This window comes from Cyrtonyx montezumae, unplaced genomic scaffold, assembly GCF_038088225.1.
Source record: "Cyrtonyx montezumae isolate F1298 unplaced genomic scaffold, pur_monq_1.0 scaffold_20, whole genome shotgun sequence".
NCBI lineage: Eukaryota > Metazoa > Chordata > Aves > Galliformes > Odontophoridae > Cyrtonyx > Cyrtonyx montezumae.
Window position 1 is genome coordinate 7,084,404 of NW_027071937.1, and position 21,991 is coordinate 7,106,394.

General features: G+C 46.0%; 1 protein-coding gene across 1 annotated transcript in view; it reads right to left on the bottom strand.

The window, feature by feature from the left end:
- Positions 1–21,388, bottom strand: part of PAPPA (pappalysin 1) — a 169,100-nt gene extending 147,712 nt beyond the window's left edge. The window contains exon 1 of the mRNA XM_065737615.1: positions 20,492–21,388. Coding sequence (XP_065593687.1) covers positions 20,492–20,888 — 397 coding nt within the window. The 5' untranslated portion in view covers positions 20,889–21,388. The remainder of the gene's footprint in view (positions 1–20,491) is intronic.
- Positions 21,389–21,991: the final 603 nt, after the last annotated feature.

Genomic DNA, 21,991 nt, shown 5'->3' on the forward strand with positions numbered 1-21,991 from the left:
GATAGATACAGGAAACCAGTAGTACAGTTTCTCCCTTTATTTTTGAACTGAAATGTCACTTCTTTGGCTGCTCCCAAATACAACTGCTCATCACACCTGAGCTCTTTCAGAAAGCATTAAACAAGGCCAGTGCATGATTTCATTATTCAGAGGGTGGAGAGGCCCTGGCACTGCTGCCCAGGGCTGTGGGTGCCCATCGCTGGAGATGCCTAAGTCCATGGATGGGCCCTGGGCAGCCTGAGCTGGGGGGGTGCCCCTGCCCATGGCAGAGGTTGGGACTGGATGGGTTTAAAGTCTCTTCCAGTCCGAGCCATCCTCCAGTTCTATGATGATTTCTCCCTCAGTTTGTTCTCAGGACCTCAATGGAAAACTCACAGCCACACTGTCAGGCCCTGTGTGCTGGACTGGAAGGGGCAGCATTGTTTGCTAAGTTCTGATGGAAGTCCAGGCTTTGGGCACAGGGCTCTGTGTCCTCACAGTGCCAACAGGAGCACACGGCTCCCAGGAGCTGTCAGGAGCTGCCGCAGAGTCGGGAACTCGCAGCTAGAGGCTGCGGCTGCGAGTCATAAGCAGCTCTCTGTGGGCAGAGTTTGAAAGAAGAGGCCAGAGCAGCCCGTGCAAGCTGCTGTAATTCGTTTTAACATTATCAATAACAGACTCCAGGCCTCCCTCGGCCCCTTCAGTGCCAGCTCTTGCATCTTGCTAACAGCATGCTTCCCGGTAATCAGCCGAGCCGTAGAATTACCTAAGAATTTATTTCTCTGCTCAGAAAAAGTTTCCCCCCCTTTGCTGAGCAATGGGAAGGAATAAAATCAATTGAGACTTTGTTTTGCTTTCCTTTCCAGGAGCTGAGGTTGGGGGTAGGGGAAGGAGGAGGTCGCTCCGATGCTGACCACCTCGGGTGTGCTGCAGAGCTGCCCCAGACACATGGCGCGGAGCGGAAAGCGGTGCTCCGCACTTCTGGAAGTTGGCCGTGCCTGTTTTGCTGGGAGACTACAACCAGAGGTGACAGGACTCAGTTATGAAAGGGGAATTTAGGTCAACAATCAAAGCTGCAGTCAGGGGGCCCAAGAACAGGGAGCTAAAGGTTGGGGCTGTTTTTTTCTTTAGCATGCTTTAATCGTTTAGTATCAAAGCACAGAGGAACGCTTGAAAGAGCAAATATTCTACAGGAACCTATAGAAAGCTTTTATCTGTCCAGAGGAAAATAATTAAAACCGACAGATTTGGGTTAAGTATCCCCATGTTCCATGCAATTGGATAAGTCAGCGAAGATCCACTGGAGCAGTTCTTGAGTTCTGCACTGGATATTTCATGGTATGATGTTGAACCCAGTATAGTTTTACAAAGGGGAGAAATAATCTCTCCTTTCCTTTGCCATGCTTCTCCCAGCCCCCAGCTTCCTTCCACAATAGTTAAATAATTCAAAGTCCGGAGTACTTAAGGCAACATCTCTGTCTATACCATTTCCAACACAGCTCAGAGGCCTCCTGAGGTCAGCCCCTGAGCCCAGGAGTGTCTCCAGCAAACCACCTGAGGTGGCACTGTACTAAGTGAGGAGAAGGGGGATGTTTGCTGCTGTTAATCCAGCTAATTTCACACCAGATATTAACATTTCCAAGCTATGCAACAGGACTCAGATCCAAGACAGAAGGATGGAGTTCTTTCATTCTGACATGAAAGGCAAGACCTTCATTCTCTAGAAATACAGAGCCTAATACAGCCATGCATGTCTAAAGCTGAGAATTTGGTTCAAGGCTCTTTGCTGTATCAAAATCTTTACTCATTGCCAATTAGCATGGAACTACGCGTATTTTCTGTATCGTTTTTCAAATTCCCATGCTCAACGAGATAGCCTGAAGCCTGAAAACACGGAGGTGAGAAGGGCTACAACAGCAACACATGAATCTGTAGTCGCTGGTTAGCTATGAACATTACATAAATCCTTCCCTTCTGATAAGAAAATCATGTAGGCTGCAACCGAGCAGCCACTGGCATGGACAATCATGTTAGCAACACTTCGCTGAGCCCATTGTGAGAATATACCCACTAACAGTATACAAGAGCTTACTGCAAACAGATCTGGTAGGCTGGGGTTAGTGAGAAATTATGAGATTGTGGGGGATTTTGAGGTGTAAGTGAACACACAACACTGTACAACCATGTGGCACAGAGGAACAGTCTCCAGACCTGGCTGCATCATCACAGGGTCATCCTTGGACCGTGCACTGCTTCTGTAAGGGCTCCTCTGTATATAGGATCAGCGTAAACAAGTATTAGTGGGAAGGTGCCTTCTTATCTAGATCTCCCTAAGCATTTCACAATAAAGCTGCAGAACCAGTGGAGACTGGTACTTGGTTAACAAACTGGGGCTGTTTATAATCCAATAACTACATTTGGGCAGGCTTTTAGGTGGATGGAAAAAGCACATCTTTCACAAGGGTCAAACTTTAGGCCCTGCTATGAAGCCCAGGAGCACAGGAACATTCCATAGAACGAGGGTAAGAATTTTCTAATACCTGCAGAGCAATTTATTTCTCCCGCCTCATTCTCAGAAACAACCAAATATTTTGGGCTGAAGTTCAGAAAACCAGAAGGTGTCCATGTTATGAGAGATGATCACAATGAGAGCACACATGGGAACAATAATTACGATGGTACAAGCAGTCTCTGTTGGGGTATCCCACACTGTAAGTGCATCCATTAGCATGTTCCTTCAAAGAATCGCTGGTGTATGTCATAAACGTGGAAGACTTTCCAGTAAGAATCAGGTTGTTGACCACCAGCTTTAGACACACTGCTGTGGCTCACTGATAATAAAGCTGTTTGGCTTAGATGAAAACTCAACTTCAAGTAGAGACAGGGAACAGAGAGCCCTCAATGGTTTGTAGGTTTAACTCAAAGCAACCTGAAAACTTCTTAGCTTCAAGGCTTGTCTGTGCTCACTGATCAGCAGAACTAGGTTACAGATTAACTGTCCCATTGTAGCTCAGGCAGTGAGTTCACCTTTGGAGAAATTCAACTGTTTTTTCCCCCACTTTGTAAGCACATATTGCAAAGCCTACAGGTACGTATGCACGAACATCATCCATCTTTCACATGTGCATGCACAGATGAACTGGAAGCACACAAAACCTCCAGAAAGGACATAATTGCAATGGCACGCCAGGGAACTGTCCCCAGCAAAGTGCTTGGTGGCACATCCGCTGCCTCTGCTTCCCGATCTCTTTCTCCACTCTGTGCTAATAGCCAAACACTGATTAGCTACCAAAGCTCTACCGACAACTTCACTTTTGAGCATGCTAACGCAGGGTGACTTTCCTCCCTTTTGTAAGACTTAAAGTTTGAGAGCAAACAGAGAGCATCTTCTGTGGAAGGGACAGACACGTAAGCACCGCAACTTCCAGGCAATCTAAATGATAAAGCGGCATTTCTGGTCTCCTTTCAGAAAACAGCAGACAGAACTGATCATAAACTGGGTCAAGATAGGTCAGCATACCTCAGAGCAGATCAGATGGCCAGAGCATCCCAGGAGGAAACGCTCTCCTGGAAGGATTATTAGGGGCACATCTGTGCCATCAGATGACCGCGCACAATACCCATCAGCTCACTGGGAGTTCAATATGGCATTTCCTTTCAAAATGTGCTTTGTGCCTGACAAGCACTGCAAGTCAATCAGCTGCAGCAGTGGACGAGCCCGGAGCCGTGCTGGAAAGGCTCCCGACGCGCTGCCCTGCGGAGCCCTCGCCACAGCCAGCAAAGCGCAGCGACAAGCAGGGGAGGTCTGCGCATCAGACTGCTTGTGGTGCTGATCAAAATACATAGCAAGAGCTGAAAGGGGGACAACAACACAGCTTGTTTTGCTTTTTAGAATTCCCTAGCCACTGACCTTTACAGCAGCTTTAGGGCAGCACTGGAACCAGCTGAGCTGTTACTACTCCCAGCTGCAGAGAGAAGAGCTTTTACACCATTGCACAATGCGTGCGTGTTTGTAGGGGGCAGGTTAGGGCTGGAGAACAAAGGAGGAAATCTAGTGGCACCTAAATCAAACATTATGATCAATGAGGGAGAGGGAAGAGAACCTGGGGAGCGGGAACAACCTTACAACCTTTCCAGGATCAGACAGATGGCCAATATCCACATTATTACAAAAACAAAACGAAAACAAAAAATTCCATGAATGCAAACTAGGGCACCCTGCAAGGAGACTGTAAAAATCACATCATGATAGCTTAGACTTGTCTTTGTAATTGAGGGGCATTTCCACATGAAACAGTTCTAGTTATTTAATTGGATTTTGAGAACATTCTTGGGCAGACACTTTGTGAGCACAAAACTGAGTGGTTCCAGTGCATTTGCACTGATTTATACCATGCGAGATCTTGGCCTCTGTGAGAATTAAATTTCTTATTGCAAAAGTATCTTAGATCTAATCCAGACTCAAATATCTTACCGCATCTGGCTTTCCCATATGACTGCATCTTTCCTATACTCACAGAAGCAACCGAGGGATGTACCACCCTTACCAGAAACACTGCAGATGCGGTGCACAGAGCAGCATGCAGAACCAGCAGGCAGAGCAGAGCTCACTGTGCCTCTGTTCTGTTGTCCCTTTTAAAAGGGATCCGGGTCCTCCCTAATCATGACTATTTCATGCCTCAAATTCCCTGCTCCATACTCGCATATAAGTTCCAAACCCATACACAAACCACAGAGATATTTTTGCTTTCTAGGAAACATCCTGCTGGAAAAAAAAAAAAAGACCTGCCTCTCTAACATGATATAACTACTATAGTATGCATTCCAGATAGACTGTAGTCACCGCACACTAACTTTAGCACATGATCTTAGAGCTCTGCTTTCCTCTGCTCAGTTTGAATCCAGTGTCACTTGTTTGGCCATCGTTTTCCTTCTGGAAATATCTGAGTGTGTATTTCTGCGACACAAACAGCAGTGATCATTTGATCTGTGAGCACAAGTAAACAGACTACTTTTCTATTAGGAAAGTCTCACGTAAATACTAGCAAGGTCTTAGAAGTGTACAGACGCAAATTCACACCTATTAAACTGAAGGCTGGAGCTTAACATTCAGCCCTTAATTCTTAAAGGACGAGATGGGACAGCGATGGGCAAACCTCCAAAAGGTCATAATTCTAGTTCACTTTCCATGAGCATTGCCAAAGTTACGTGCTTCTCAAAAGTAATTGACCTTCTCAAGTCTGCAGAACTGGGAGAAAAAAAATGTAAAAGAAACAAGCTACCTTGGAAGATTGTTGGCAATTCTTATGTTTAGCTGAGCAGCAGGAAATATCATATGTTCAACCCTTCTTATGTTATTTCAGCCCTTCCACTTTTGGTTAAATCTGGAACCAAAGAAATGAAGACTAACAAAAAAGCAAGTACATGTACTACCTTCTCTGTGCATATAGGCTCCCATGCACTTGGGCTGGAGGGAGCACTTTGTGCACTGGGCTTTAGTCTTTATTTTGAGGGAAGACCTCCAGATGGGATTTGATCACAAAAACCAGTGTTCTGAAACAGAATTTCATGACCTTGGTTAGGTCTTTGTTCTGTATTTGTGTTTTCAACTTGGTCACAGTCACAGGAATAGATCATTTCAGCATAGAGCCTACATGTCCTTCTGGACTGCTGTTCTGCACTGAGACTGACAGACAGACCACCCAGCAAGGAGATGACAAGCAAAAGTCACCCCAAGCTTGTTTTCTGCTTTCTCATTCACTTCTTTGTTTCAAATGATGTCCGCTGTTAGTTTCTCAGCCCTGACATGGTCAGTGCTCCAGTTTGCAATGGGGAACCTTGATTTTGCTCCCTGAAGGCACATGCTACAGGTAAGCTCTTGGTCTCACTGAAGCCAACAGTACAAGTCCAAATACCTTCAATGAGAAAAGATTTTAGTCTTATTTTTGAGCTGGTCTTCAGACAAGCATGCTGGTATGTTTCGAAGCGAGCTCTCCTTGTTAAAGGTGACAAAACCTAAATAAGATGAAAAACATCATGTTATACTGAGCCTGACAGTCCAACCAGAGCAATGCCCAGGAATCCCCACAAAGTTCCCAGAGTCAAGAAGATTATATCCGTAGATATAATGGAATATTAAAGGATTTGAAGTCAGCATCCTTCTGTTTGCTTCAACTAGTTAGAATCATAGAACCATATAGTATCCCAAGTTGGAAGGAACCCACAAGGATCAAGTCCTGGCTCCACACAGGACTACCTAAAAATCAAACCATATGTCTGAAAGTGTTGTCCAAACATTTCTTGAACTCCAGCAGGCTTGGTGCCATGACCACTGCCCTGGGGAGCCTGTTCCACCCTCTTGGTGAAGAACCTTTTCCTAATATCCAGTCTCAACCTCTCCTGACGCAGTTTCATGCCATTCCTGTTTTTGCAGCAATAACTGAAAACCCAAGAGTGATACAACATTATAAGCACTCAGACACAATAGGGGGTGAGGACTGAATTAACTCCCCTTTAAAGAATTTGAAAAAAACACTGAATTCTCATTTAAAAGATCCCAGTGACAGATACTCTACCACTCTACTCAGAAAGGCTTTTCAATGACTGACTACTTTCGTGGCCAAAACAGTGCGTTTTCTCTCTGTTCTGAAGTTGCTTAGTTTCCATGTGCATTCATTGGATTTACTCATATCCTCTATTATTAGATTTCCAAACTCCAATTATCAGATTAATGTTCCCTAAACATATACTTAAAGATCACGATGACCAACTCACCTCTTAATCTTCTTGAGTCAAACGCTTTAGGACTTGTTACAAATCCTATAATCATTCTCATGATTGTTTTTTTTTTCTCTAAATCCTCTCTCACAAAACATCCTCCTTAAGCTGTGGATGGACACCAGAACTGTACAAAGTGCCTCAGCAGCAGCTTCTCCATTGTCAACACAAGGATAACACAACCTCCTCAGTCCTGTTCAACGTTTCCCTGTTTACACAGCTAACGATGACTCGAAACCTTTGGCCACAGCATCACACTGGCAGTTCACATTCAGATGCTTTATCTATTCTGACACAGAGTCACTCCTACACGCTTAGCTTCCAGGTGAAAGATCTTTCCCCCACCATCCATCCTTTATGCATGACCTGCCTCCCGTCCTTCTATATGTATGACTTCACATTTGGCTTTATTCTGATGCATACTGTTTGCATGTTCTCAATTTATGAAAACACCCAAATGAGAGTCCTGTTTTGGTCATTGTTTACCACTCCCTGAACTCTGCAACATCTGCAAATTTTATCAGCACTGATTTTATGTTTTCTCACAGGTTGTTGACAGAAAATATTAACTAGTAAAGAGCCAAGATTGCATTGTGCTGAATAGGAGGGAATGTGGCCAAAGTCACTGTTCAGGCAACAGCTCTGTTTTTCAGTGGGGGGAAAACAAATACCTGTGATATTCACGAATACAGGCTTACACAAGTCAAGACAAATTGACAAGCTGAGATTGGCAAGACCTGCATCTGTCTTTTTGTCTCCTCAGCACTCTGCAACCCCAGTTTTCATTTTAGAGCCGCACAACACTGCAGGGACCTAGCGTGACCCTGGCCAATGGGAATACTTGGCCAAGCATTTCTTTCTCTTTGTGCAACAAAGTGGTGTTTGCCCTGTACTGCATCACACACGATCAAAGAGCTACACTGGTGCAACGATCCCTTCTTCACATGCAGGGTCTTTCTCTGGGCTGCTGAGAGCTATTCTCCCACCCTCACTGATGCCAAGGACTGAGCTGAGGACACCTTGGAGCAGCTGTAGAGGAGGAACTAAAACCCCAGAGTGACCAGTGCACCCCCAACTACTCTGCCACAAAACAACAAACCTGAATATGCAGGAGAGGGAGCCTACTTATCTCTCAGCAGTGTCACCACTGTCTAACCAAACACCCTTTCTTTCTCCCAAAATATCTAATTTATTGCTGGAGGAAATTGCTGTTCTCTTCCCGAAACCACCAGTAAAAAGGGAACCTTTTGCAACAGCCTTTGTTTTCCTCTCTGCCAGTTACTCCCTGTCTGTCCTTTCCTCCCAGAACATCTTGTAGCAATGCCCATAACGTTCCATAAAAACGTGTGCCTCGTCAAGCTTGCCCTATCACCAGTGTTTGACAACTGTCACAGAAACCCCATAAAAGCCAGGCTGCAAGCTCATCAGTGCATAGGACACCATGTGTGGAACACACTGAGCTCTCAATAAATAACACCTCTGCTGAACAGCTGGTTGGAGCTCTTGGCTTTAGAAGAATGTGGCCCACATTACCCATTTACGCGCGTACTTCTCGATCCTGTGCATGGGGAGCGGAAATACATCCCAGAAGATACCAAAGTTGCTTTTATTTTATTTCTTCTTCAATTTTATCTGAATGGGATTTTAGATCCCATTTTGAGGTTTATGGCCCATTACAGTAATACAGTTGTGCAAAAAGTGTTGACTTCTTGATACAGACGTTCACCCCGAGGGAGAGGCGATGAGAGACAGGTGATAGTAGGAAGAGCTATCCCCATCTTAGTTCCTTCCTTCTTCTCTCTCAAGAAACACATAGCTCCCTTTACATTTAGAGTCTTCTTAAGTAACAGAGCACAGAAACGGTCAGAGTGGATGTTCACTGTCTGGCCATCAGAAGTGGAATAGAAAACACACTGTTGGGTGCAAAAATGCCCTTGCTTCTCTGCCTTCTGTACTTGAGGAAAAGGGAGGAATTCAGCGCTCACCTTCCTACTGCTGGGAGGTGTCTTCCTCTCTTAAGTGCAAGTGCTCCTGGCCCACCTCTGTTGAGAGGCCCCAGCCCTGCAGACAGCAAGCTGCAGAAGAAACACAGATCCCCTTGCAGGATCATTCCGCCTACGTGAGATGCAGCTGCTGCTTCTTTCTGGCTCATTCCATGGAGCCTGCAGGTGTTTGGATACGGCCTTTTCCCAGTAAAACTGGTGGCATGCTGATGTTTAAAATAAAATAAAATAAACCCCTAGTATTATGGCATATAGCTGAAGACCACCCCAGTTTGACCGTTGCCTCTGGTGAGACGCAGAATGTAAACAGTCTGCTTGATTAAACCATCCCTAACAAGAGGACTTTGGGGAATTCCAATCTTTCCCAGCTCAAAGAAGAGCAGAAGATACGCGGGTACTCTGTCCTTCATTAATTCAGAGCTCTCCAAAGGGCAAAAATGAAGCACTCAACTTTCCTCATGGGACAACTTGTTGATAGTTATCCTGGAATTCCTGGAGGAAGCTCACTAGTATTAATCAGGCCTATTTTCTCCCCTTCTTTTTTGAATCTATTCACAGACAAAAGAGATTGTGCAATGACAGATAAACTTTGCCCATGCTGCAGCGCAAAATCCCCATTTCTGATTGTCTGAGAGGGGGAGGTGGAGAGACCACACTGGAACAGTCTCACAGATAAGGCTATTAATTACATGCCAGAAAATAGTTGTGCAGTAAGAACCGCTCTTTCAACAAAAAGCAGCAGATAAGACTGATGGAAGCCATCACAATTTAAGGTATGGAGATTCTGCCAGCACTTGGAGAGCTTATGTAACGCAGCTAACTTTCAGGGTTCTTAGAATTAAAAGTGGGAGTTCCACATCTAGAATAGCTGGGAAAACTCCTTCATCCTCACTTCCCAAACGCACTCCTGAGGACAGGAGTGCTACCACACCCCTGTACGAGTGGGGAACCACAGCCCTACCACTGTGACCTCCTCACTCACACAGCCTTTCTTCATCCCGTCATTTTCCTATACATCCTGAAGGCGCACTGGAACAAGTTGCCCAGAGAGGCTGTGGATACCCCATCCCTGGAAGCATTCAAGGCAAGGCTGGATGTGGCTCTGGGCAGCCTGCTCTAGTGGCTGGCAACCCTGCCCACGACAGGGGGGTTGAAACTTGATGATCTCTAAGCTCCTTTTCAACCCAGGCCATTCTATGATTCTATGGTTATGATTTTCAGAGGATTTCATTGTCTCCAGGATGGAACCATACAGATAATTCCCTCTGAGTCCACCAAGGTGCACTGCTAGAAGCACAAGCCAGAATCAGCCTCAAAAAAATGACCTTTTGTTCTGTGATTCCCCTGCGCTGTAAGGGCTTGGGGGGGGGGGTCTCTGGAGCAAGTGAAAGTGAGTTCATTCAAGCTTGTCTTGCTTGGGGTTCTCAGCTACTGTATGTGGGCATTACTTTAAAGCAAATTGACACAGTAATTTGACTCCATCATTTTTCCATGTCAGTGAGAAAAGGAGAGAAGAGCACATAGACAGAGACACTGACATCTCATCAGTGAAATTCCTCCAAGCAGATGTGGAATAAGAAACATCTAGTAACCCTGCTGGCTCCAGCCCACAGCCTGGACCTGAGAGCAGGGTTGATTTTCATTAACTAACTTGTCTTCCTGTGAACTTCCTCTGAAAGTGTTTGTTTATAAACAGAGGAGGGGATATTATTACTGGAGATGGGACAGTATGGGAAGGGGTGAAGGAGCCTACAGCCACAAGACTGGAGAGCAGAGCTGAGAAGTGTTTGTTGCTGGAAACACAAAGGGCTCACTGTAAAAGCCGTATATGGCCTAGTTTTACAGCCTAAAGGGAATAGGTTAGGTGTGCGTAGAAAATGCTCCAAGAAGTAAAAACAACCCCACATTGTACAAACATTTCCCACTGCATCATCAGAACCATTACACAGAGCAGTGGTGCTTGGAGGCTGTTCTCCACGACACACACTTCTCAGCTTGTTTGTTTTTCCCTGTTGCACGCACTGTATCAGCCCCACACTCAACCTGATTGCCAGCCTGCAGCAGCCCCCTGGTTTCCTCTCCAAAGGAGTAACTCTGGGTTTACACTGGTGCACTCAAGAGCAGAATCTGGCTTGTACTACTTACTCTTCCCTCTGCCAGGTACATGTTTCAAAACCGTGTGCGTAATGCATGTAGTTAACATTTGCTTTTTTCTCCTGGTACTGCATTTGTCCCTGAACATCTCCATTCGTGAGCTACAGCACAGAAGGCTTCCAATCCTCGTCTAGTTTGTGCTGAAAATAATTCCTATCAAATTATCACTGGTGGAGGGTGCTGTTTTGACCTCAGAGAGGCTGCTCCATTTATCCACAAGGCAGAAGCAAAGAAAGACAGTAGTAATGCACGCTACAGATTCCAACCTCAGCACCTCAGCCTTTGCACGCACAGATGCTGCTGAATTCAGAGCAAAATACAGTTCAAGTGGATCATACGAGGCACAGCCTTCCTGCTGACATTTCCAACAGAAGCACTGCCTGTTAAGCCATAAGGGTGTGCACTGGGTGCTGACCCTTCCCCAGAACAGGCTGCAGTTACTGGGGCACTAAAGCCCCATCTGCAACCACGTCTGCTGCAGATGCAACTCTGGGGTAAATTAGCTGGTTTTGCCCTTAATTAATACCCTCGGCTATCCAGGGCCAGGCTTTTTGCATTCCTGAGTCAACGTACTAACCAACACACAGGTACATCAAAAATAGGAAAGCATTCCAACTCCAAGAGAAGTATCCTGCATCAAGGGGCTCCTGTGACATTTGCTCTTCTCTCGCATTTTGAGCTGCATTTGAGAAATAGAGTATCTGTTGCTCATTCCAGCCTTGCCAGTATGACTGGAGCACAGAGGTAAATAAAAGATCATGTCATCTTCTACCATGCATGAAGAGCTCATGTCACTTGTTGGCAAGTGAAGGGCTGCATAATCACCATCAGCGCAACAAGAACCACCAACAGCTACAAGGAGCTGACCCACGGGAATTAAGGTGCATTGACTCCACATGCAGAACAAGCTAGGCTGACGAACAGCCACCACCATCATTAAGAATGGGCTTAACAAAAAGCTGAGCCTGCTGCGGGCAGCTTCGAGCTCTGTCCCAAGCACACAGCAACACCTCGGACAAGCAGGGCATCCCTCTGTTCCTCAGTTTGCCTGAGCTGAAGTTCAGTGCTCTCTGCCACATGACAAATGTATCACCAATTAGCAGAATGTTTTGAGGAAGTTACCAGGACCGCAAAACCAGAATCTTACTGCAAGATAAAGGAAAATAACTGCATCAAAATACATTAGGACATGAGAAAAAGAACCTACATTCAAAATGAAGTAATGCTGGTAACAGCGAAGGCCCATCCTTTCCACTTCTTCCCCTCACTGCCTTAAATAAAACAAACAAAACAACGGTGATAAGATCTCTTTCCTCAGTCCAATGGATGATCTTTGTGAATATGCTTCCAACACTAACAGCAGAGAATAGGCAAGGAAGAGAAGGAAGGAGGAGAGAAGCTTGCAGCTGATGCTCCATGTTGGGAGCAGGCCTGCTCTTCTCCCAGTTCCATGACGACAGAAGACTCTGGGGAATCAGATGAAGGAAAGGAAGATCGGTCAGAGGAGAGAAATCCATATGGGAAAGTGGTTTAAAGCGAATAAACAATGAGCTGCATGAGGAAAAGGAGGAAAATCACAGCAGAGTGCCCTAAGTATCACTCAAAAGGAAGATCCAAGGAAAGCCTTACAGATCCCAGGAGCTAATCAGCAAAGAACAGAGTGGTTTTCTTCTCCAACACTGCACTTCTTTTTTCTTTCTTGAGCTGGTGTCATATCTCTCAGACGCTGCCTCACCAGGCCAGTTCCAGATGCTTCTCAGTTTCACTTCACCCTCATTCTCTCTTTGTGAGAACAACTGCTCACTCCTTGTTTGTGCACTGCCAGGATAGATATTAAACAGAATCACACCGATAATTCCCAGAAAATATGCATGAGCATCTGCCTGCCCAGGCACACAAACACAGAGCCTGCTCACCCTCTGCCCCCACAGCACTCCCAACACCAGGTGGCTGAAGCCATCAACCTGGGATCCACCCTCGGTCTGCAAGGAGGGGATGCCAACCTCACATGGGGACAGAAAAACACAAATACGGAGAGCGTGAGGCTTTCCACAGCACGGGCTTGCTGGGGAGGAAGAGAACAGCAGTTGTGCAGAGCAGGAAAAAGGGAAAGACAGGGGAATCAAGGACATCAGATAGTAGAGAAAGAACTGAGACTATGATGGTGATAAGAGAGGGTGGAGGGATTGGACAGGAAGGTTGTACACATCACCAACAAAACAGAAAATCGGACAGCGTGTTTTGAATAAGTGCTCGTGTTAACACTGAAAAAAAGGGAGAAAGGTTGACAGAGACGGAGGCCAAAGTGGGATTTGGAGTATAGCAAAAACAACTGAAATAAACATGTCCCCCTTCCCCTGGCCAATTTCTCTGACGTTAGAGATTTGCAATTTTTCTTCTTTTGTATCCAAAGCAAGAAAGGACAGCAAAATAAAGGATGATAACACAAGGACCATGAAAGGGTCTGGGATGTAGAGGAGGGATGCAAAAGACTCTGAAATAAGAGCCTAAACCAGACTCAGCCAAGGTCAATGGTATTTTTCATGATTTTGGATAGGTTTAGGATTAAAATCCATGCTGCGTGCGTAAAAATCTAACAACATGAATACATCTCCATTCTCACTAAGGGATAATCTGACTTGCATTTACGCTTGGTCACAGTTTTTACTATGATACGCACTGCAGCTTCACTTCCTGCTGCAACCTTATGGACACCGAGCAGTTCCCAACAAAGCAAACTGTTCAGATTGTGATGAAGCAAGACAGCAGAAACATGCTGGGATAAGATGCTCACTTACTCACCTCTTAATTCCTTTTTATTTGCCTTCTAGAGTTCTGCTCTGCTCATGTTCAGAATAAGAGTACTTTGACTTTATGGATGGCTGTGGGGAGAGCAAACTATATAAAAGGCACTACCATCAAATCAAAGCAGTTTACAAGATCTGCCACTTGTGTCAGAATACATAGGGAAATAAACAAGCTGCTTCTCCTTGATCATTGGAGTTTAAATGCTCTATTGATCTAGGGAAAAAATCAAAGGTGCTTTGGAAATGGTGTGTGCATGTGCATGCGTGCTCGCACCAGAGAAAATAAAGAGGTTAGGGACATGCAGAAATTAGCAGAAGATCAACCAAGGATTTCTCCTCCACAGAAAGCTGCAATAAAACTAAGAATCGTGGTCAGATGCCAGCTACTACAAGGTAGGGAAACGCTCATGAAGCAACATAAGATCAGAAGAAAGGTACACCTTACATTTTAGAAGTCTCATTTTGGGGCAAAAAAATAGCAACAACAAAAAAAGGATAATGTACCCAACCATTCTGTGCCAATAACACGCTAACCAAAAGTCCAGAAGCAGGGAAATAGAGAAGTCTAGTGCCCTTTCTGTATTTGAAACAGAAGGATTAATATATAATGAAAGATTAATACATAATGTATAACAGTTAAATGAAGGGAAAAATGACATTAGACTGGCTGATAGAGCTGAGAGAAAAATGTAGAGGGTTTTGATCAAACAAGACTTCTCTGATCCACATTTGGAAGAATGGGGAAGAAGCAAAAATGTAATAAAGTGAATGTATAATGGGATATAGGAACCGCCGCACAGATGACTATCAGAGAAGGGTGGGAAATGGTTGGTAAAATATTTGTCTCAGGAAAATGGAAAGTTAGTCAAAACAGACTATCTGTGGGAAAGGATCAGAGCTGGCAGATACTCTAACTTAAAATTTCAATAGAAGTTTCATAACTGTCAAAGCACCTGATTCTTCTGTAATCTTCCAAAAATAAGAAAGCCGGTATCTTACACCAGAAAATGTTTTTCTTTCTCATACTTAACATAGTTAACACTTTTCTAAATCAGTGTTTTGGATTTATAGGTACTTAATGATGTTGTCAATCTGTCTGTCTCTCCTCCTGCCTTACATTACAGCGGTGACTTCGGGTCTTTGCTAAAGAGCTTTGGTTTATAGTACAGCGCTGAGAATTTTTCTGTGCCCTGTGCTGTATCAGAACCAACAAAGTGGATATTCTGTGAATGTTTGAACTAATTATCTACTGTTATATCCCTGACACGGCAGGGGACTAAATTCGGCAACCCAGGTGGTCTTTTCTCTGCTCCTGCTCCTGTAATTTCTTTCAGAGAAAAGAAAAGAGGAGCTGAAAAACAACAGCTAAAATTGGAAGCAAAACTATTAGATGGGAACATCTCAGCTGACCCCTCATGGAAGGCTTTATTTTAATTGTTTTTTCTTCTCCAATGTATCTTGTTGAAAAAAGACACTACATTTTGGCTTTGCATTCTTGCTCAGGCCAACCTGAGCCACGGAAGTCCAACGTGAACGCACTCTGTTAATCCCCAGATCTCAGAGCATCTAGCACCTGCTGGTTCAGGAGTCCTCCTGCCTTCAGGCTGCTCAGGCACATGTCTGTCTTGCAACGGAGCTGAGGCACTGTGCACCTCATGCCCTGCCATGGCTGGAGCTGGTTCTGCATGGCCTGGCTGAGCCGAACCAGACCCAGCCCGCTGAGCTGGGAGGTGCTGCTAGCACCTCGGCTCCTGCTGTTGTTGCATCCCACAGAGGATTGCTTTCATCCTTGGCAAACAGATGCACCAAGCTCCTGAGCATGGCACCAGCCAACTCCTCAGCCCACTCTGAAAGCAGAGGCTGGTCCTGGTTATTGAGAAAGGCAAGGGGCAACTACTTTCATGAGAGGCTTTGGGGTGAGACAGAATAGGCCTCTCTACATCTGCTCCTGTGCTAAGCGAGGGGATATGGGATTTAAGCACGTCCCAGTAATAAATCAGGCCCAGCTCAGCGTGGCCAGCTCAGCCTGGCACACACTTCTGTCCCTACAGGAGGCAGCCATACGTCACTGAGGAATCTAACCTGACCATCACATGTTGAAAGGAAAACTTCCCACTTTATTAACATTCTGTTGATTAGAGTAGCCCACAAGGAAGCGCTTGAAGGAAATAAAACGTTCTTCAGTCTATACAGTCCTGACTCTGGTACGTAGCCTGTTGAAAGAATGAGACTGGTTGAAAATGGAAGTCTTAAAGGAAGAAAAATCTCTTCTTAGTTTCCTTTTCTGACTTTTGTCCCAGCTTCTGCAGGCTGCAGGAAATGAGCTGCTCACAAATATCTAGTAAACGACAAGCCACACCATATTCTTTCAGTGGCCCAATTATTCACTGCTTACCCAGGGCCGTAGCTGTGAAGTGGGGAATCGCTGGTACTCAGAGATGCACGGTGACCTGTGGCCCTTGGGAACGGTGAGCTGGGGGCTGTCACTATGCTGGAGCATCCATGCAGCCCTCTGAGCCCCTGCCACCTCACCCCCCGGGACCTGGTGCACACCGGTGCTAATTAACAACAAGCTTTATGACTGACTCATTCTATAGTCTTTCGTTTCACTAATTCATTACGGAATAAAAAGGCAACAGGCAGTGATGATGAGAAAAAAATGATGCATTATCCATCTACCATCTAGCCATCTACCCATTATTTCTGTGCCAGTGAAATTCAATGTAAACTCGCTGCTGAAGAGCTCCCTGAGCACCTGCTATGAGGATCGGCTTCAGGGACAGCAGCCAGCTCACTGCTCCCACCCAATATGTATTAATTCAGTATCAGACTCCAAAACTCCAGAAGTGGACCAAAACCCAAACATATATTCTTAAACCCTGTGGAGGGAACAGAGCTATGCAGGGTCAATTACATATCTTTATAAGTGCCCAACGATTGGTCTCAGATGTAAATAGTTCTCAGTCTCTCACATGCAAGGGCTGTGGCTTTAAGTGAGCTCCACTGTGCTGATTTTGGCATTTATTTCCCTTTGGATTCTGCTGCACTTTTATGTTCACCAAGGTCTGAAGCTGGGAAAACATAGGCACTCCCTTACATATGAAGCTTTATTAAGTTGGGATCATGCTCTCTGTTGGCAGGCAGAGGAACGATCAGAGAGGGGAGAATGAAACAGGGAAGGGGAAAAAAAAAAACACACAAAAAAAACAAACACAAATAACTTTCACTCTTCAGAGCAGGCACGCCTTCCTACTCCAGCTCCTGCTGCTGATCATTCATCCCACTCCCTTCAGCTCCCAGCCAGTAAAGAGTCAACATCTCCTTCCTATGAAAACATGAGCTCCTGCTCCTGAGCCATACACCAGAAAACACCCCGACAGGGACTCAGGAGGATCCTATTTCTCAGGATGGGGTTGCATTTCCACAGTAGAACTGGAATATCTTTGATTACAACAGAAGCAAGGTCAGTGGTGCTTTGAAGCGTTCTACTTTGCATGGCACGCGTGTTATCTAACTTGATTGCGGCCCGGACCTTAACTCCTTCATTGACAACTGGAGATGCATTCGAAGACTATGAGGGAAAGCATGCAAACTTGAGTGATGAATGCCATGTGCCCACGCGTGCATCTGGAAGAGGGATGTACTGTGCTGTGTGATAGGTGCACACTTCCAAAGAGTGTCCGTCCAAGAACGACGTGGCCTCGGGAGAGACCCAAGAACGCACGAGCCAGAGCCGCACAGCGGGAGCCACGCGAATGAGGCACAGCCCAGCTCCCAAAGCACTGCTGAGGTTTTGCGTAACACGGATCAATGGGTCAGACTTCCAGTTTCCCAACAGCTTTCCCTGACAAATGCCAGAACAGATATGACTGAAGTCAAACAGGGCAGCAATAACATCACTGCCAACCAGCGTGAAAATTGGCAGAGCCTGGCACCAAGGACTGCCTATCATCAGAGACAGGGCCCGGCCCGGCGCAATGACGAACCCACTTAACAGCACTGTAAAATTAGCCATTTATGAAAACAAATTGAATACTGCAGCAGAGGGTGACGTAAGGAGAGTTGGCTCCAGACAGAAACAGAAACTCCTGTAGCAGGATTAGCAGAGGAGCTCCTTTATATCAGGGCTCAGGCATGGAAGCTGATAACAACCCGAGTCCTACATGAAATTTTTAACAGACAGGCTTCCCCTATAGGCTCACGTGTGGGTGTGTGGCTCCTATACGACTTGCAGTGACTACTGCTATGCCAGCTAGGAGGGATCGCAGAAGAGCTGTCAGCACAGGCAGAGGGTCAGGGCAGAAAGCAGATGAAGACACAGGCAGGACTCTGTCAATGAGCTGCTCTCCAGCCAGCCCTGTCCTCCCCTGCAGATCTGTGCAAACACAATTTCCCACTCTGCAGCTGCAACGTAAGTTGGGGAGAAACTTACTGTCTCCAATCTGGAGCCATTCCCTGCCCATCCAACACCCAGAAGGGCTCTGGCTTTCAGCGAGGTCCTACAGATGTAACATCATCAGCAGAACAGGGCTCCGGAGCCTGTCACATCCCAAAACAGTGAAAATGAGAAAGCCAAACGTTTTGGCAGCCAGAACTCTCGATTTCCTCGCGGAGGGAAGCGTAATCTCTCCCTAAGCTTGCTGCAGGTCTGGGAGGCTGTAGTGTGCGGAGGATACTCCGAGTGAGTTCCTCTTGGACCTCTTCCAGGTGTTTACACATAGAGCCAAACCTGGCTCCTCTTCAAGACTGTGTGATGGGGGGGAAGGGGGAGCTTAAAAATAAAATAAAAATCACCAAGTTCTCCTGAGCAGATCTGCAAGCTCAACAGTGCTAAACTGGGGCATTTCTCTCCATTTTTCACCGTGGAATGTTATTTCCATGCATAAAATGGGTCAAGTGTTTTATACAGGCAACAACTCAACGTCTCCCATCCAATCAAAGTATTTTACTACAGATGATCTTTGTGTATGTTTGCCTAGGTCCCCTATCGTATGAATTAGAGATACTCTCACCATAGACAAACACAGGGTCTCAGATGACGGATTAAACACAAACAAAAACACAGACCGTATTCTGCCACTGATGATCTGTGTGAGCCCACATTCTGCCTCTGCTAAGCTGAAAGGGAAGCGCTTTGAGCCCTGGGGTTTAAGTTAAGACTGGGAAACAGAAGAGTGGAGCACGAGAAAGCCTTCTCCTATGAAATCACTCATCCAACTGTCCTACTGAAAGCAAAGGGGACCATCCCATGCCCGGCACCTCCTGCCCACCCCAGCAGCCACACACGCTGCGTCCCCCTCCCACCGTGAGCAGAGCAGCTGGGACTGGGGAAAGTTAAGGAAACGCGCTGCTGAGTTCATCTCAGTTTTTGTTTTCCTTCGGACAAAGCAACTTCACCAACAGGCGACAGCCGTGCGGGTCAGGGACGGGGCAGCGGGGACGGAGCAGACGGCAGCGGACGGTGGCAGGGACGGGCGGGAGGGGAGGGCGGCGGTACCACCAGCGCAAGCATCCGCCTGCTCTAGGAAGTGCCTCCAGTTAAAGGGAAAGGGGAAATCCTCCCTGTCTCTTTAAGGCATCCTAGGACATGGAAACTTTGTACTTTCAGGGAATCTCCTTGCCAAAAGAGCTGTAAAACATGTCTTTCACCCCCCTCCCTTGCCGCCCCCCTCCCCCCCCCCTCCCCCCCCCGGCCCCGTTTCTCTTTCTGATTTGCTTCCTTTTTTTAAGGGCATTTCCATTTTCTATGACTTCCTTCAGAGCAAAGATGGATGTGGCGACATTTATAAGGGTTTGTAACCCTCCAAAAAGTATCCGATTTCACGACAACTTTGCTGCACTTTATCACTAAAGCAGGGAGAGGGAGGGAGGGAGGGGGAGCAGGAGCGAGCACGGGGAGGGGGGGGGAAGGACCCAAATCCGCGATGGGCTCGTAAAATTGAAGCAAGAAAAGTGCAATATTCCTCATTATTGTTCAGCTCAGACAGCTCAGCCTGGTAGCTGCTTTCAGTACTAAATGGTTTTATAGGGCTATTTGACCTTACAATCATTTGTGTTACACTTGCCGTTTCTAAGGGGAGACGAAAATACTCGACATCCTCTAGCTGCAGCGCGACTCCCAGCCCCAGCTGAGCGCCGAGGGGTTGGGAACTTTATAAACTCATTTGATTCATTTGAGGTTTCACAATAGCCAAAAGTTCCTTTATAGCTTTTTGGAAACCACATGCTAACATAGCATCTAAAAAGGTAACAGTGAAAGTACGCTAAAGAGCTCATAAAACTAAGGAAATCGTACAGGGACCTTACACATGCGTTTCTTTGCAGCCACACACTAGACACACATTTCTTTCCATCCATCCATACAAGCTACTTTTAAATGCTCTACTTACAGTTTTCTGACCTGCAAATGAGTTAAAAACCCACCGTAAGAGCTCTCCCTCCTGTCTGCATCTCAATCCATACACACAGAAACACAGAAACTAGCCCGGATACTGCCATTTCCCTATGTAAAAGTTTACATAACTTTTCCTGCCAGCACACACTTTCAGAGAGTTTGCCGGGCTCCAGTATTCCACAGAATACATGTATAATAAACACACCCGTGCATGTTTACACATGCACTCACATACGTCCGTATGTTGCAAGGCACACACGCACCATGTGAATGCACACACACATATCCTATACACACGCACGCCTACAGCTGGCTGTTCTGCCGGCTCCCGAAACGTAAAAGGGATGCTGCAGCCACGGGCACGGCGAGCGACCTACCTGCAATGACAGCCGGAGATCTCTGTCCTCCTTCAGCTTTCAGCCACACTTGCAAAGTGAAGGCATCTCGGGGCAGCTCAATATCTGCCTTGAGCCGCAGCTGATCACCTTGTCCACTGAAATAGAGCGCCCTGCTCGGGGTAAGGGACTCCTCGCCGTCCTCTACCTCCCGCTGTTGCCTCCTGCGGGGGACATGCCCAGGCTCCAGCCCAGCAGTGGAGCGCCTTCCTCGGGCTAACCTGGTGGCACAGGTGCCCGGGGCAGTGTAGAGGAGCTGGCGGCTGTGCCTGGTGTCCCTTCTCGCCCTGCGGGAGCGCTCGTCCATCCCACATTCGGGTCCACTGGCTAGGGCTGTACAGAGAAGCGCAAGAGGCAGCAGCAAACTCCAGAGCTGCATTTCCAATCTTCCCCCCCCTTCTCCCCTGCAAATCCTCCCGATCTGCCAGCTTTGGGCTCCTCCTTGCCTTGACTTTCTTCTCTTGTTCACCCTTCTTGGTATTTGCTCTTTTTATAACCCTTCTCAGTTGCTTTTTCTTTTCTTTTTTTCTTTTTCTTTCTTTCTTTTTCCTGCTTATAGATTTTTTTTTCCTTAAAACAAATAAAAATAAAATAAATCAAAACTCCTTCTTGGTTGAAATGTATTTCTCTGTTCTTCCTCCTCTATCTGTCTTCTTCTCCTCTATTCCTCCACAGCTGGAATTCCTCTCTCTTCTTTTCTCTGCTGGATTTTCTTCCCTTTATTTTTTTTCTTCTTAAAACACACACACACACACACTCACACACACACAAAACAACAACAACAACAACAACAAAAAACCCAAAACAACCCCCCAAGCTTTCTCCAAGACTCAGACCCACTGATTTCCCTCCCCCCAAAAGATGCTCTAATCTATTTATTTTTTTGGCCTCCTTTATAACATAAGCCACAACCCCCTCCTTCCCCCCAACCTCCCCCCCTCCCTTCTTCTCCACAAAATGAAAGAAAAGAGAAAAAGCCCCTCAGAAGATGAGTAAACAAGAATATGCTAATCTACTCTAGGGTGCTCCACCTTCCCAATTGAATGATTCCCATTAAAACTGCAGGGATCATGACTAATCAATCAGCTTGAAGAAGCAGATAGCTCCAGAGGTTCAAACAATTTTGCTGTTTTCTTTTTTTTCCCCCTTCTCTTCTTCTCTTCCTCTTTCCCCCTATCACTTTCTCCTCTCCTCTCCTATTTTTTTTTTTGCCAAGAAGACAATCAAGATGAATGGATCAATGTGACAAAGATTCTGCACCCCCCTTTTTGCAGTCTCCCCAGCTTTCTTTCTCAGTCCAGTCCAAAACACACATTCCTTTTTTTTTTTTTCTTGGCAAAAGAGAAAGCTATTTCTCCTCTCAGACTCCCCGTTGCACTTTGCTGGTAAACCTTATGCTCCTCTGCAGCACATAAAGAGTCTTGAAACTTGAGTCTCAGATATTTTTTTAATTGCTTTCTTTCTTTCTCTCTTTTTCACTCT